The sequence below is a fragment of the Rhinoraja longicauda genome, chromosome 2, assembly GCF_053455715.1.
Source record: "Rhinoraja longicauda isolate Sanriku21f chromosome 2, sRhiLon1.1, whole genome shotgun sequence".
NCBI lineage: Eukaryota > Metazoa > Chordata > Chondrichthyes > Rajiformes > Arhynchobatidae > Rhinoraja > Rhinoraja longicauda.
Window position 1 is genome coordinate 48975414 of NC_135954.1, and position 16310 is coordinate 48991723.

The 16310-nt window shown below is 40.4% G+C and overlaps 1 protein-coding gene across 7 annotated transcripts in view; it reads left to right on the forward strand.

Moving 5' to 3' along the window:
- Positions 1-16310, forward strand: part of grb10b (growth factor receptor-bound protein 10b) — a 149883-nt gene that overhangs the window by 104143 nt on the left and 29430 nt on the right. For all 7 annotated transcript variants that reach the window (XM_078418623.1, XM_078418612.1, XM_078418651.1 and 4 more), the window contains 2 exons: positions 5767-5888; positions 13968-14042. In XM_078418623.1, the coding sequence (XP_078274749.1) occupies positions 5767-5888; positions 13968-14042 (197 nt within the window). The remainder of the gene's footprint in view (positions 1-5766; positions 5889-13967; positions 14043-16310) is intronic.

Here is a 16310-nt window from a genome sequence, read left to right on the forward strand (position 1 = left end):
AATGAACTGGCCTCAACCACCTTCTGTGGCAGAGAATTCCACAGACTCACCACTCTCTGTGTGAAGAAATGTTTTCTCATCTCGGTCCTAAAAGACTTCCCCCTTATCCTTAAGCTGTGACCCCTGGTTCTGGACTCCCCCAACATCGGGAACAATCTTCCCGCATCTAGCCTCTCCAACCCCTTAAGAATTTTATATGTTTCTATAAGATACCCCCTCAGTCTTCTAAATTCCAGCGAGTAAAAAGCCTGGTCTATCCAGTCTTTCTTCATATGAAAGTCCCGCCATCCCAGGGATCAATCTAGTGAACCTTCTCTGTACTCCCTCTAAGGCAAGAATGTCTTTCCTCAGATTAGGAGACCAAAACTGCACACAATACTCCAGGTGCGGTCTCACCAAGGCCCTTTACAACTGCAGTAGAACCTCCCTGCTCCTAAACTCAAATCCTCTTGCTATGAATGCCAACATACCATTCGCTTTCTTCACTGCCTGCTGCACCTGCATGCTTGCTTTCAATGACTGGTGCACCATGACACCCAGGTCACGTTGCATCTCCCCTTCTCCTAATCGTTCACCATTCAGGTAATACTCTGTTTTCCTGTTCTTGCCGCCAAAGTGGATAACCTCACATTTATCCACATTATATTGCATCTGCCATGCATTTGCCCACTCGCCTAATCTATCCAAGTCACTCTGCAGCCTCCGAGCATCCTCCTCGCATCTAACACTGCCACCCAGCTTCGTGTCATCCGCAAACTTAGAGATGTTGCATTCAATTCCCTCGTCCAAATCATTAATATACACTGTAAATAACTGGGGTCCCAGCACTGAGCCTTGCGGTACCCCACTAGTCACTGCCTGCCATTCCGAAAAGGACCCGTTTATTCCTACTCTTTGCTTCCTGTCCGCCAACCAATTTTCTATCCAACTTAACACTGAACCCTCAATACCGTGTGCTTTAAGTTTGTACACCAATCTCCTATGTGAGACCTTGTCGAAGGCCTTCTGAAAGTCCAGATATAACACATCGACTGGTTCTCCCTTATCCACTCTACTAGTTACAACCCCTTAAGAATTTTGTACGTTTCTATAAGATCCCCCCTCAATCTTCTAAATTCCAGCGAGTACAAGCCGAGTCTATCCAGTCTTATCTGCAAAGTTACTACATGCCATGTGAATGAATGAATGAATGAATGAATAAGTTTATAGGCCAAGTATGCAGATACAAGGAATGTGCCTTGATGCTCCGCTCACAAATGACAACACAAACATATAGTTAACAATTAAGAATAAATTTTAAATACAGTGTTATTTTACATGTGTATACCAATGGCTCAGCCTGCCGTTAATTCTCAAGTCTGAGAGAATAAGTTGTCAACCTGCATGATATCTAGAACTGGATGAACAGATATCTATTGTCAATAAAATTTGGGAAAATTTATACTTGTCTTTGATCCAAGTTTTAAATCCAGTTGGTTCGCTTCGACTTGACTCTGTGATAACTGTTTTAAACTGAACCTATCAGCAACCTTTAGTTAATTAGGTCCCGGTATCAGCTTTGGAATACATATTTGCATCATGACTAGGACACACTCTTTAATGTTCACAATGTTGCACAACTCTACCCTTGCCTCAGTAGGTAAAGCAGCATCAGTGTAAAGAGAAACAGTGTCAGCATTTTAGGTCAAAGACCCTTTGTTGGAACCTGTCCTTCTGTTTCTCTTTCAACAGTTATTGTTTGACCTGCTGTGTTTCCAGGATTTTCTATTTTAAGTTTAAATTCCAGAATCTTCAGTTTTGCTTTTGATTTCTTCTGCTTGTGAGCACAAGTAGCAATTCCATTTCTCCTTCACCCCACAACTTTATTCACTTAGAAGATATAGATGTCACCAGCAAGGCTGCCATTAATTGTCCCTGAATGGCATTCTAGGACATTTTAGAAGGCAGTATATTGGTGCGATTCACAACAAAAACATTGCAGATGCTGGAAATCTGAGATAAAAATAGAAAATGCTCAAAACGTTGAACAGGCAGCATCACTCCAAGTGAGGTCTTATCATAGCCCTGCACAATGTACAAGATTTCCTTACACTTCTACGCCAGAATCCCTTGTGTAATATACCTTCCTAACTGCTTCCCAAACCTGCTTATTAACTTGGTGTTTTAACTGCAAAGATGTGGGCCAAACACAGGCTGGTGGGGCTAGTGCGGATGGGACATATTGGTCGGCATGGGCAATTTGGGCCGAAGAGCCTGTTTCCACACCATGGCTTTATGACTGACATCCAAATCACTCAAACATCACCACTTAAAACATCTAAGCGTCATTTAAAAATTATTCCTATCGCATCTTGCCCATTCAAACACTTGGACTTATTCAATATCTTTTCATCTTCCTTACACAGTGCAGTCTAATAGTGTTCAATATTGCCAGCAAGAAAAGGTAAAATCCAATACCCTGCTGGAGGCATTAGTGTAGATTATCAATGGCCAAAACTCAAGCTCTGATCCTTGTAACACAGTTCGCCAGCTGGAAAGTGAACTGTTGAATCCAATTGCGTTCATTTGACAATCCTATGTCCGTGCTTGTTTCTCCCTGGCCTGATAAGCCCTTCTGAACAATTTCTTAAGGCCATCTTATCAAAAGCCTTTTGTAAATCTAAATATGGCACCTCGATGTGCACCCTTTTATCCAAATTGAGTAAACTTATCAACAGCAGGTTACTGAGGATAAAACTGCTGACTCAGTCAATTTTATGCTGTACTGTTATCATTTGTAATTGGACACCAGTATTTTTCATTTGTTGAAAGAAAGCTAATTGAAATTTGGTTTCCTGCTTTCTCTTTCCTCACTTAAATGACATAATTTAAAACTAGTAAAGCATATTTGTGAACTTCTACACGAAGTGTTACCTTTAAAGCAATTCCATTCTCTCTTCTGAACTATTGTACATATTCCTCACCTACTTTGTGAATCTAGTTTGTGAATGCTTGCCTGCTGGTCAACTTCTTCAACATTTCCGAAATTCAGGAACTAAAGAACAAAATGTGTCCTTATTTCCAAGTATAAAGAAGCTTTATGTATCAATAAAAATGTAAACTGATTTTTAATGGAAGTAGATTCCAGGACCCCAACATTAATTATAGTGGTGAGCAGAGTATAAATCGAAAAATAATTGCTGCTTGTACAAGTGGTACTGCACAAGTGGTGCTAGGTGATTGTAACCTTCAGATCTTGTCCTACAGATTGGACAAATCAAATTGACAAAAGTCGGGGTTAGCGTTCGTGGTGTGTTTGATACAATTTCTTCAAACAATGTAGTACCGACCAAACCAAGTGCAATGATGCAAGATTAAATAATTTCAAACTTAAAGATACCCCTAACACAATCAAATTTAATATTCAGTTTGAGAAAGGGAATATTGGGTCTTAAAAATGGCAGTTACAAAGCTATGAATACAATTGGCTAAAATGGGTGGGAAAATAGATTAAAGGGTAAAATAAACAATGACAAGCAAATGTAAATATTTCACAATTCACACGAGGCATTCCACTGAGAAATAGATTCCAGGAAAAAGATAATCCATTGATGAAAATCTAAACAAGTTAAAGATGGTTTCAAATTGAAAGAAAAGGTGTATAATGTTGCAAAATGTAAATGATCAACGAGAAGACTCAGAACATTTTGGAAAATAGATATGAATAATAAAGGTATTTCAAGTAAAAAGTAGAACATAATACATTTACAAGAAATGATTTACAAGTAAATTTACAACGAATGAAACAGTGAGTTTGAAAAAGGTTCACCAAGTTATTGCCTGGATTAGTGTGCTAGCTACAAGGAAAGAGTGGACAGACTTGGATTGTTTTTTCAGGAGCATCTGAGACTAAGCAAGAAATTTAGCAGGGATTTAAGGAGGAATTATTTTCATGGGATTGGTTGGAATGTACATAATGGAAGCATGTTTTCACAAAACATTTAAATACTCTTGCGAAGCACTTGAATTGGCATGGACTGGTGGGCTAGATGCCAAATGCTGATGAGTGGAATTAAGGGAGATTGCTACTTGATGGTCAGCGAGGATTTGGTGGCCCGAAGGACCCGTTTCTGAGTGTTAACTCTTGACAGAAGGCAGGAAACTTGAACAGTTAAATTAACATCTATTGGTGGGAAAATTGTATAATTAAATTTTTAATAATGGAACCAGTGGCAGATCTTTTTTAAATTAAGGCTTAAAGCAATCTAAGTTAACATAACTTTATGAAAGGAAAATCACATTGGACAATTTTATTACATATGTTTGAGTTTGTAACTTTAGAAAATACATTTGCTATGTTGTCACATAAAAAATAGAGCTCATGGAATTACAGGTTATATTTATATATATATATATATATATTCATATATTCACAAAATGCTGGAGTAACTCAGCAGGTCAGGCAGCATCTCAGGAGAGAAGGAATGGGTGTTGTTTCGGGTCGAGACCCTTCTTCAGAAGGGTCTTGACCCGAAACGTCACCCATTCCTTCTCTCCTGAGATGCTGCCTGACCTGCTGAGTTACTCCAGCACTTTGTGAATAAATACCTTCGATTTGTACCGGCATCTGCAGTTATTTTCTTACACTATATGTGTATATATATATATATATATAGACACACACACACACGCACACACAGGCATAGAGGATTGGCTGAGCAAAGAGTGTGAGGATAAATTATTATCGGGTTGGTAATCAAATTAGTGAATTAGTGGTGTGTCACAAGGATCAATACCACAACCACAACTATTTATAATTTACTTAAGTGAAGGAATCATTTGTATTGTGTCAAAAGATTGCTGAGAAAATAAGGAGGATGCAAAGAGGTATGGGTATGTTAAGCAAGTGTATAAAATGTGCAAAACATTTGGTAGGAACAATTGAAAAGCAGAACATTGTTTACATGGGACTGGATCTCAAATGCTGCTTTAGAGAGAGGTCTGGATGTTGCTGAATATCCTAAACTTTACCCGCAGTGGAAATGCCAAATGCAAGAGGGCTTGCTACAAGTTCAGAGGGAGAAGTATAAAGGCAATGAGTGGGACAGGTCTTTGTTTTACCACAGAACGTAGATGCTTTGAATACATTATCGGGGCAAGGGTGGATACAATAGTGGTGTTAGAGGTTTATAGATAGGCACATAAATATGGAAAGAAGGAGATGGATCACGTGCAGGCAGAAGAGATGAGATCTGTTTGGCACAGACATTCTGGGCCATTGTTTTCTATAAAACAAACTTTACAGCAAGTAATTAGAAAGATGTTTTGCTCTTTTATTGCAAGGGTAATTGAGTACAAGTAGGAAATTTTGTTATAAATGTACATTTGATGCAAGGACCACAGCTGGACTCCGGACTGGAGTTTTTTGAATTCTTAATTTTGAGGAATATATTTGTTGTGCATTTAATTCGGAGAAAGGTCATGATCTGATTCGTAGGATGGAACAGTTGACATAAGAATGCTGTGGTGGGTGAATTTTTGGATGTATTCAAGGCTTTCATTGATTTTCAGTGGGAGGTTGTGTTATGGAATTGGGCAGTAAACCGAGGTTCAAGCCAAGATCAGATTAATCATGATCTCAATTGTAGAGCGGGCTCAAGAGTGCTATGGGTTTTTAGTTTCTTCGGTTTTAAGTGCGCACAGCTAAGTATTAGAATAGCATTCGTGCACTGTCATATCTTCTGCTTGTAATAGTTGATAAATTCATGATATCAAACATATTTACAGAAAGATGTTTGGAGGATCATGAACTTGTATTGCACGTACAATCCACATGGACATTGGGAAATGAAAGCAGACTTTTATTCAGAAAAAACTTTGCCAAATATGAATTTTTTAAGCATCCAGTGGTAAGTACCTATCCAGATTTAACTATCATTTAAAATGGCTTAAACATTTTTGAATAATTTATATCTCGATTATTCATGTTTTTAAATCTGTATTGCTTATTAAAATGTGTATTGTGCAGGATTACATTTGTGGTAGCCATAGCAAAATCTAATGGTATAATGTCAATTTACTATTAGTAAAGATGGCTTACATTTTAAATGTACATAAGAGCATGATTGAATAGCATGATCTTAATAGGTGTTAAAATCATTGCCTTTTCTAAAATAAATTGGTTTGTTATATTCTTATTTTCTGAATTTGAAAAGATTTAAATTGAGTTTTTCAAATGTGAACTGAAGTAAATACCTATAGGATTTTTCCTTCCTTACACTGCACTTAAGTCAAGAAGAATGATGTTGGGTGACGATGAGTAACTGGAAGAAAGTAGTCTATTTGATGGGGGTGAGTTAAGATTACAAAATCATGTAGGGATCAAATGAGTTGGTCATTTTGGTCCAATGTGAGAGATGGCTTGAGATGAATGAAGCTAATGGTAAACAGATGATTTCTCGCAGAGACTACAAATGATTGTATTATATTAAGGGAAAGCTTAACTCCTGGACATGATCGTGTGGCCAAAAAAGGGCAAAGGTATAACCAAGGCTGTTGAAATGAAGATTGTAAGTCCTTTGCTCTTGTTGGTGAATACATATTGGAATGTGAGCTAGTTTAAGAAGAAAAAATACACAGAAAATCAGCCAGAAATTATTCTAGTACTTATACTGAATCATTTTTGAAAAAAGAATGTAGAAAATGGTCTTGCAAAATCAGTGATTGTAGCTAAACCTATTATACATTGTAATCGATCAAAGCTTTATCAAATGACAAAAAAAATGAAAATGCTGGAAATCTAAAATGAAACATTCACGGCTGTCACTAGTTCCACTTTATTCTCTACTGCAGTTAGTGCTGCAACTTACAGTACTTTTTTCTATCTTTCAGACATCAAAAATTGCAAATTTCTACAGGTCTTGTATTCCAAAACTCTTCCTGGCTTTCTTTCCCTTAAATCACCTCTGATCCCATTTCTCCCCAGTTCCAAATCCTACCACCCCATTTGATTTTTCCGTTTCTGATACCGAATGATTATATGTTCATAAGTCATAGGAACTGAAGTAGGCCATTTGGCCCATTGAGCCTTCAATCATGGCTGATCTGTCTTTCCCTCTCAAGGCCATTCTCCTGCCTGCTGCCCACACCACTTGACACCCTTACTAATCAAGAATTTGTCAATCTCTGCTTTAAACATACCCAATAACTTGGCCTCCATAGCTGTCTGTGACCATGAATTCCACAGATTCATCATCCTCTGACTAAAGAAATTCCTCCTTATCACCTTTCCAAAGGTGTGTCCTTTTATTCTGAAGCTTTGACCTCTGGTGCTAGACTCTCCCACTAGTGGACACATCCTATCCACATCCAGGCCTTTCACCATTCAGTAAGTTTCAATTAGGTCCACCCTCATCCTTCTAAACTGCTGCGAGTACAGGCCCAATACCGTCAAACGCTCATCACATGTTAACCCAATCATCCCCAGGATCATTCTTGTAAACCTCCTCTGGACCCTCTCCAGTGCCAGCACATCCTTCCTCAGATATGAGGCCCAAAACTGCTCCAAATGCGGTCTGACCAGTGCCTTATAAAGCCTCGGTATTACATTCCTGTTTTTGTACTCGTGTCTTCTTGAAATAAATGCTAACATTGCATTTGCCTGTCTTACTACTGATTCAGTCTCTTTGCACTTCCTATTAGATCTTTCCCCTCTCATTTAAACTTATGTTCCATCATTTAAGACTCCTATGCCCGAGAGAAAAGTCTGAGACTGAGACTATACCTCTTGCATGCCCCAGCCTACATCAATGGTGCTGAAATGGAGATAGTCAAGAGTTTCAAATGCCTAGATGTGATCAGGACAACAATTTGTCCTGTTCCAATCACATTAACACCACAACCCAGAAAGCACATAAAGGCTTCCCCGGCCACATGAATTTGTCTCCCCCTGGGCCTCGTGTTTTCTCACCTCTTGGACCAACCTACACTATGGGATTGTCAAAAGCCTTGCCAAGGTCTATGTAGACATCATCCTTTGCCCTCCCTATTCAGTCTTTTTGGTCACTCATGAGATGTGACCTCCCATGAACAAAGCCATGTTGACTATCCCGAATCAGTCCTTGCCTTTCTAAATGAAAATAAATCCCCCTGTGCCTCAGAATCCCTTCCAATAACTAACACCACTGATGTAAGGCTCACTGCCATGTAGCTCTTTAAATTGTCCTTGCAACCCTTAAATAAAGGCATAACATCAGCCAATCTCAAATTTTCAGTTACCTCATCCATGGCCAATAAAAACACCAAAATCTCTGCCGGGTTCCATCAATCTCCTTCATTGCGTCCCATAATATCCAACACCACATTTGGTCAGGTCCTAGGGTTTTATTCACCTTTTTTCACTCAAGACTGCCAACACCTCCTTCATAATGCAGATATGCCTCGCAAAGTCTCCATTTAACTTAATAAGTTCCTCTACCTGATGGCTAACTTAGTAATTTTAAAAGGCACTTCAGGTATTTGTGAACATTAATGCTAATCTTACACCATTTTAATAATTTCTATTTCTGTTCTTCCCACCTGTATTTATCACTATTCTTCCATTTCCATTTTTTAAACCCACTCATTTAATGTATCTGCACCTTTTTGCAGATTTTTTTGTTTCATCTTCACTACTCACTTTCCCCACCAATCTTTATGTCAGAAAACTTGAATACAGCTGATCGCAGCTTTACAGCTGTTCAAGTAACAGAAATTCAGCTTGACAGATCTCTCAAATCTCTACCTGAAAGTATGAGATATGGAATTTATGTGATGCAAAGTGAATAAATAAGTACTTTTCTTTTTCAATTTGCATATCTTGACACATGCACAAATGTTGCAGCTTCATGTTACAAAAATCATGATACAAAGCGTTCACTAAGACTGCAGATGCGGGAGTGTCCTGTGTGGGAAACTTAGTTCCTTCATATGTTGTTAGTACAAAATGTATTATCTAAGGTCCCTTAACTGGTTGCAGTTTGTCAATTTGATTGTGACCCATTATTCCATGAGGTCTTAGCACATGCAAGAGCTCTTGTATGGCATCATGATAAATGTCTTTTGGTATCCCTTAGTTCCTCTTTTATCTTTTCTGCTAATTATATCCTCTCAGGTCTCTTAATTTGTTGAACAAAGTTTCCCTTTTATTAAGCCATGCTGACTCTGCCTAAATATTTCCTTAATAAGGATTAGAAACATAGAAAATAGGTGCAGGAGGAGGCCATTTGGCCCTTCGAGCCAGTACCGCCATTCATTGTGATCATGGCTGATCATCTACAATCAGTAACCCGTGCCTGACTTCTCCCCATATCCCTTGATTCCGCTAGCCCCAAGAGCTCTATCTAACTCTCTTTTAAATTCATCCAGTGAATTGGCCTCTACTGCCTTCTGTGGCAGAGAATTCCACAAATTCACAACTCTCTGGGTAAAAAAGTTTTTCCTTATCTCAGTTTTAAATGGCCTCCCCTTTATTCTTAGACTGGCCCCTGGTTCTGGACTCCCCCAACATTGGGAACATTTTTCTTGAATCTAGCTTGTCCAGTCCTTTTATAATGTTATACGTTTCTATAAGATCCCCTCTCATCCGTCTAAATTCCAGTGAATATAAGCCGAGTCTTTCCAATCTTTCCTAATATGACAGTCCCGCCATCCCGGGGATTAACCTCGCGAACCTACGCTGCACTGCCTCAATAGCAAGGATGCCCTTCCTCAAATTAGGAGACCAAAACTGCACACAATACTCCAGATGTGGTCTCACCAGGGCCCTGTACAACTGCAGAAGGACCTCTTTACTCCTATACTCAAATTTTAGCATTTTACTGATGATTAACAATCGGCAATTAGTTTCCTTCCTTCATTCTCCTTTTCTTAGCCAAAGGTGCTTTATTTGCTGCTTACCAATTTGCTGGAACGTTTCCAAATGCTAGGAAGTCTTGAAAGATGTATACCAATGCAAGTATTTTCTCTGAGAGCAAGAAAGGTTCAGAGGAAAGTACTGTTTAAAATCATGATTCTTTTTTTTAGGAAAACTGTTTCTTATGTCTGAAGGAACCCTAACTAGAGAGCGTAGATAAAAAGATAAAGTGCTGGAGTAACTCAGCAGGTCAGGCAGCATCTTTGGAGAACACGGATAGGTTACATTTCGGATCGGGTCCCTTCTTCACACTAATTGTCGGAGAGGGAGAACGCTGGAAGAGTGATGGAGCGGGACAAAACCTGTCAAGTGATAGGGTTTTTGATTGGCAAGTCAATAGTCGTTTATTTGTCACATACACATAAATGTGTGGTGAAATGAAACATTACCCGCAGTTGAACAATAAGACCAATAAGAATAATCAATAAAAATGCAATAACACATTCAATCACAAACTAACACCAAACAAAAAGAAACATCCATCACAGTGAGTCTCCTCCAGTCCCTCCTCACTGTGATGGAAGGCCAGAATGTCTTTTCTCTTCCCTGCCGTCTTGTCCCGCGGTCAGGCTGTTGGAGTTGCCACGTCGGGGCTCCTGACATTGAAGCCCCCGCTGGGCGGTGAAAATCCCGCGGCCTATTCCAGGCCGCGCCGGACGGTGAAAGGTCCGCGGCGGGCCGACCCACGCCCCGCGATTCGGGGCGGGCGAACACGCTGCCTCTGCCGCTGCCGGAGCTCCCGATGCCGGCCCCCACCCAGGGGCCTGCAGGCTTCTGACGTCCACGCGGCCCGCGCCGGAGCCTCCGGAGACGAGTCGCAGCCGCTCCCGCAGCATCCGCAGGCAGCCAGCGCCGCAGGTGGTGAGTCCGGGCCGCGGGCTCTGCGAACCAGAGCCCAGGTGGTCCCAGGTGCATGGCCGGTGGTAGGCCGCAGCGGGAACGGAGACACGACACAGAAACAAAGGTCGCGTCTCCGTTCGGGAGAGAGAATTTTACAGTTCCCGTCCCCCGTCCCCCCCCCAAACATAAACATACAAACACTACACCATATTAAAACTACAATTCAGACAAAAACAACAAAAAACACAAAAGACAAACGGACTGCAGGCAAGCCGCAGCTGCGACGGCAGCGCTGGCTCCTCGGGCAAAGGCAAAAGATGAAAAGACAATAAAGGTAGCAAGATAAGGAGAACAGAGGCATGAAATGTGAAGGCAGATGAAGGAATAGGTGAAAGGGAGAAATGGATGCGCATCCACGAGGGGCACAGGGAAGATGGGGGAAAAGTGTGGATTTGCAGGTTGCCTAATGTTGGGTTGAAAGTTATCCAAGCAGAATAGAGCTGTTCCTCTAATTTACATGTCGCCTCAATCTGACAATGGATGAGGCCCAGGACAGAAAGGTCATTAAAGCATTACCGGAAAGGGCAGGAGAGTTATCAACCGTGGGCACTCTGGCAATGGAGAACCTATAAACAACAAACACCCCTCTCTTTTTCCTCCCTTTCTTCCCTGTGCCCCACCTGGATGTGCACACATTTCTCGCTTTCCCCGTCCCCCACCCACTCCCCCTATATACCTTCCTCCGCCTTCATTGCACACCTTTACTATGCCTTATCTTTTTATCTCACACTTTTTGTCTTTTTAATTCTGGCCTTTGTCCACCCATCTGTCAATCAAACCCTCCCTCACCTCTATCCACCTATTACATGCCATGCCTTGTCCTGTTCCACCACTCTTCCAGCTTTGTATTTTATTGTACAAGCATCTGCAGTTCCGTATGTCTGGAAATTATAGATTGAAGGCAATATGCAAGTAATGTGAAGGGGGGAAAATGCTGTGGTTAATTAGGATCAAGAGTATTTGCCTGATACAGTGGAAACAATGCAAGAGCAGCTTTCAAAGGGGAATTGAATAAAAACTTGAATAAATGCAGGGTGATTGAGAATGAGACTAATTAGTGCTCTCTCAGGTACAGCATTCGTTCAGTGGACCGCAGGGCTTATTTATGCTTGCCTGTTCCTCAATTCTATTCCTTCAACTGAATGTCTGAAGAAAAGGCTTCACATAGTTTCAACACATAGAATATTATGAGTCCATTCATGGAATAGATTCATCCTCCTTCAAGCTGTCCTTCATTATGTAAGTTCTACTGCGACAGGTTGGCTCAATGTGTGGCTAGTTGTGATGTCAATCTTCAATGATGGCGTCAAGACTCCAATTCTTTGCTACATGTAGAGCATTTGGCCATTTCTTGGTATCATGTAGAGTGAATTGAAATGACTGCAAACCAGTGTTTGTTGCTGACTGCAAAAGGAAGTCAAGATAGTTAATTCAATATCACTTCTGGTTGAAGATGGTTGGTTATCATTCAACCTTGCCTTTACACTTGCCTGCTGCCCTCTGCTGTTATTGAGGATGGGCCTTTGATTGTTTTATGGTCCACCATCCTGGCTAAAATAAGATTGTAGAGTCTTGATCTGTTCTCTCCATTGTGTTATCAGTTAGCTGTCAATAGCAAACTTTTTGTAGTTTTTGCGTTAAATCATGCTATTTATTCCAGATTCACCAGATTATCTTTTAATTTCTAGTTATGCCTGGTGTTGCTCCTTGCCTGCTTTTTTATCCTTCCTACATTTAATCAAGTTTAATCTCCTGACCTAATCATCACGTGTGGGTTATGAGGAGTCACTGAGAATACTGTGGTGTTGCTCCTGGAGGCTCACAGTGCCTCGTGATGCCCAGAGCTCCTAATCCAATATAATTAATAAGGTGTCAGTGCCACATAATGTGATGAAATCTGTGCTGCCTCCTGTGCTTATGCTTAGACAGCTTTCCAAAATTACTCTCATGTACCCAATTGTTTGTGAGAAGGACTTTGCATTGTTGATTGGATTGGCATATCTAAACCAGTTTTATTTTTGCTCGCTCTTGGTTTGGTGTAACCAAGTGACTTGCTAGGCTATTTCTGGGGACATTTCAGAGTTGATAATCTATTCTGGGTCTGGAGTCAAATGCAAGTCTTTCCTGATTTGGCGGAAATTTTTAAACTGCACAGACAAAAAAAAAAGAAAGTTTTTTCCAATTTCACGACCATGATTACCGATCGTCAGTTTAAGTCTTTCTCCACTTCTTCATTAATGATTTAAGCTTCCACATTGTCTTGTTAGAATTTGAAGTCTCCGAAAGTCTCCGGATTCTTTTTCAGGATATGTGGATTATTTATCTACTGACATTGTAACTCTGCTAATATTTTCAATTTCAGAAATGTTGATTTATGTTACGAGATATCTGCAAGCGCTGGAAATCTTAAATGACAAAAAACAGAAATCCTGGCAATTCAATAGGTCAAGCAAACAGCTGCAGAAAGAGAAACAAAGTTAATGTGTCAGGCTAGGGACCCTTGGGTAGTTCTGCGAGGTTAACTCCACTTATCTTTTTTAAGGATGCAGCCTGTCTGTTGAGTATTTCCAGCACTTATGTTTTATTAGTTAACACAGTAAAACCCCAGTAATATGGCACCTCAGGATTTTGACTCACATTTTCTTGACTATTAGTTATTATTCCTATTGAGACCCAAATACACTTTCTATATTCACTTTAAGATGTAACAGTTATATAATAAATTTCCCAGTAAATTTAAAGGTTAAAGAGACCACAAGAAACCAACTGGTGTTCCAGATGTAAAACATCAGAATCTCCAACAATCAGATAGTGGATTATTGTATTTTTGCAGTTTGTCCTTTGTTAATTTTTTTAATGGGATAATAAAGTAAGAGTCCTGAGCATCCTTAAGAAGCTCAAGCCTTAAATTTGTAGCTTGCAAGTTGAATCTGGAGTGAAACATGAGAATTAATTGTTGTAAATAGTTGTCTTTGCAGTGAAAATAAATTAATCAGCAAATCCTTATTGGATTTCAAATGTTTAAAGTTTCTTGTATTTTTAGTTAAATATTGTCATAGGTAAGGATCCTGAGGACAAATGTAGAATGAAATGTGTCTATTAGCCAATCTTTGAATCATATTATTTGCTTGGACAGAGTTTCTTTCCAGAGCAGATGGTATCCTGTTGCCAGGAATTCAATGGAAGTAATCCACCCTCGCAGCTCATGCAGGTAGGCTATTTGTGCTTTTGCAAACTTTGCATAAAGTTTTTCTGTGAATATGAAAATCTTTTTTAATTAGTAACAAAGAACAACATGTATGTAAGTTTGAAATAAATTGAAATTTATCAGAGTGCAATGTTTAGATGATGACAGCATTGAGAAATCTTGGAGAGAGCTAAATGTATAGAAGGTAATGCTGACAGGAAGAGACTTGATAAACTGATCAAGAAGGCCAGCTCTGTCCTGGGATGCCCCCTCGACTCAGTGCAGGCGGTGGGAGAGAGGAGATTGATGGCAAAGCTATCATCACTGCTGGACAACGACTCCGACCCCATGCAGGACACTGTCACTGCGTTGAACAGCTCCTCAGTGACAGACTTCTTCACCCCAAGTGTGTGAAGGAGAGACCCTTCTTCAGACTGATGTCAGGGGAGTGGGTGGGACAGAGAATGTAGTTGAAGACAGTAAGACTGGTGGGAGAACTGGTGGAAGGGGGAGGGGATGGAGAGAGAGGGAAAGCAAGGGCTATTTGAAGTCAATGATCATACCGGTGGGGTGCAAGCTACCCAAGTGAAATATGAGGTGCTGTTCCTCCAATTTGCACTGGGCCTCACTCTGACAATGGAGGAGGCCTAGGACTCAAATCTTACATATTTGGTCATAAGTCATGGTTTGGGAACAGGTCCATCCAGGACCGCAAGAAATTGCAAAGTTGTGGACGTATCCCAGACCATCACGCAAATCAGCTTCCCCTTCATTGACTCCATCTACATTTCATGCTGCCTCAGCAAGGCCGCCAGCATAGTTAAGGACCAATCTCACCCCGAGCACTCCCTCTTCTTCCCTTTCCCATCATGCAAGAGGCACAGAAGTCTGAAAAAGCATACCTCCAGGTTCAGAGACAGTTTCTTCTTGGCTGCTATCAGGCAACTGAACGGTCCTCTCATCAGTTAGAGTGCAGTCCTGACTTCCCATCCTCATTAGAGATCTTTGAACTATCTTTAATCGTGCTTTATCTTGCACCAATGTTGTGCCCTTTATCCTTTATCTGTGGACGGGTTGATTGTAATCATCTTTGGTCTTTTCCTTGACTGGATGCAAACAAAACTTTGTACATAGGAACACGTGACAAACTAAACTAAAGAACAGATTACAGTATAGAGTTACGATATTTTGCGCATATAAATTAAAGTTTGAGATACAGTAATAACGATTAGTGTACTGCTTGCTTCTATTGTTTAACACTTTGTAAAATCAAATTTCCTTGCACTTTAATATTATTCATAAAGTCAGCATGCTACATAACGTAATCAACTAAAATTGTTACCAAGCTATTAGTTGGTGGTCAAACAGTGACTAAGAAGGTTGTGTTTAGTCATTCATAAAACTGTCAAGAACTATAAGGATTTAAGGAGGGAATTCTAGTAAGCATGGTGCAGCTGAGTGGAAGGTGTGAGAATCTTTTTGACAAAGGCAAAGTCAGAACTATAGTGGAGCCATGAGATTGCAGATGCTGGAATCTGAAGCGACAATCAATCTGCTGGAACAACTCAGCAAGTAGATCAACATCTGTAGTGGTGGTGGTGGGGGGGGGGAATTATTGATATTTTGGGTCAAGACCCTGAATCAGGACTTTTGTGCTAAGCAGGCTGAAAAAATGAGTGATATTTAGGGACAAGGTGAAAAACGATTCAAACATATCATAAGTACAGACACTGGTGGACAAAGATCAGTGTTGATTTATAGGGACAAGTTAATAGATTAGTGGTTTATGGAATGTATTCATCTGATTTGCAGGAGCGTATGTAGCCAGTTCCTAATTGGAAAGATGGTATACTATGCTTGGTCCTCCTATAGTTGATGTCAGACCCAGCCCCAGGAAATGCTTTAACAGCCAGATGTGCCCCACTCCATGCGAGCTCGCATCCAAAATTGTGGTCTTTGTATTGTATTTAAGTGCCAACATTTTATTATTTTAAAAGCATTTCAACAAAATTTAAGCCAAACTACACATGGAAAAAGCACATTGGAAAAACAATTAAGTACATTTAAGGTAGACACAAAAAGCTGGAGTAACTCAGCAGGTCAGGCAGCATTTCGGGAGAGAAGGAATGGGTGACGTTTCGGGTCGAGACCCTTCTTCAGACTGATGTCAGGGGAGGGGGCGGGTTAAGAGCAAGAGGAATAGGAGCAGAAATAAGTCAGTAGATGGCTTGAGCCTACACCCATTCAGTAAGGCCCACTCTCTCCCCATCTCCTTTGACTCTGTTCTAGTTT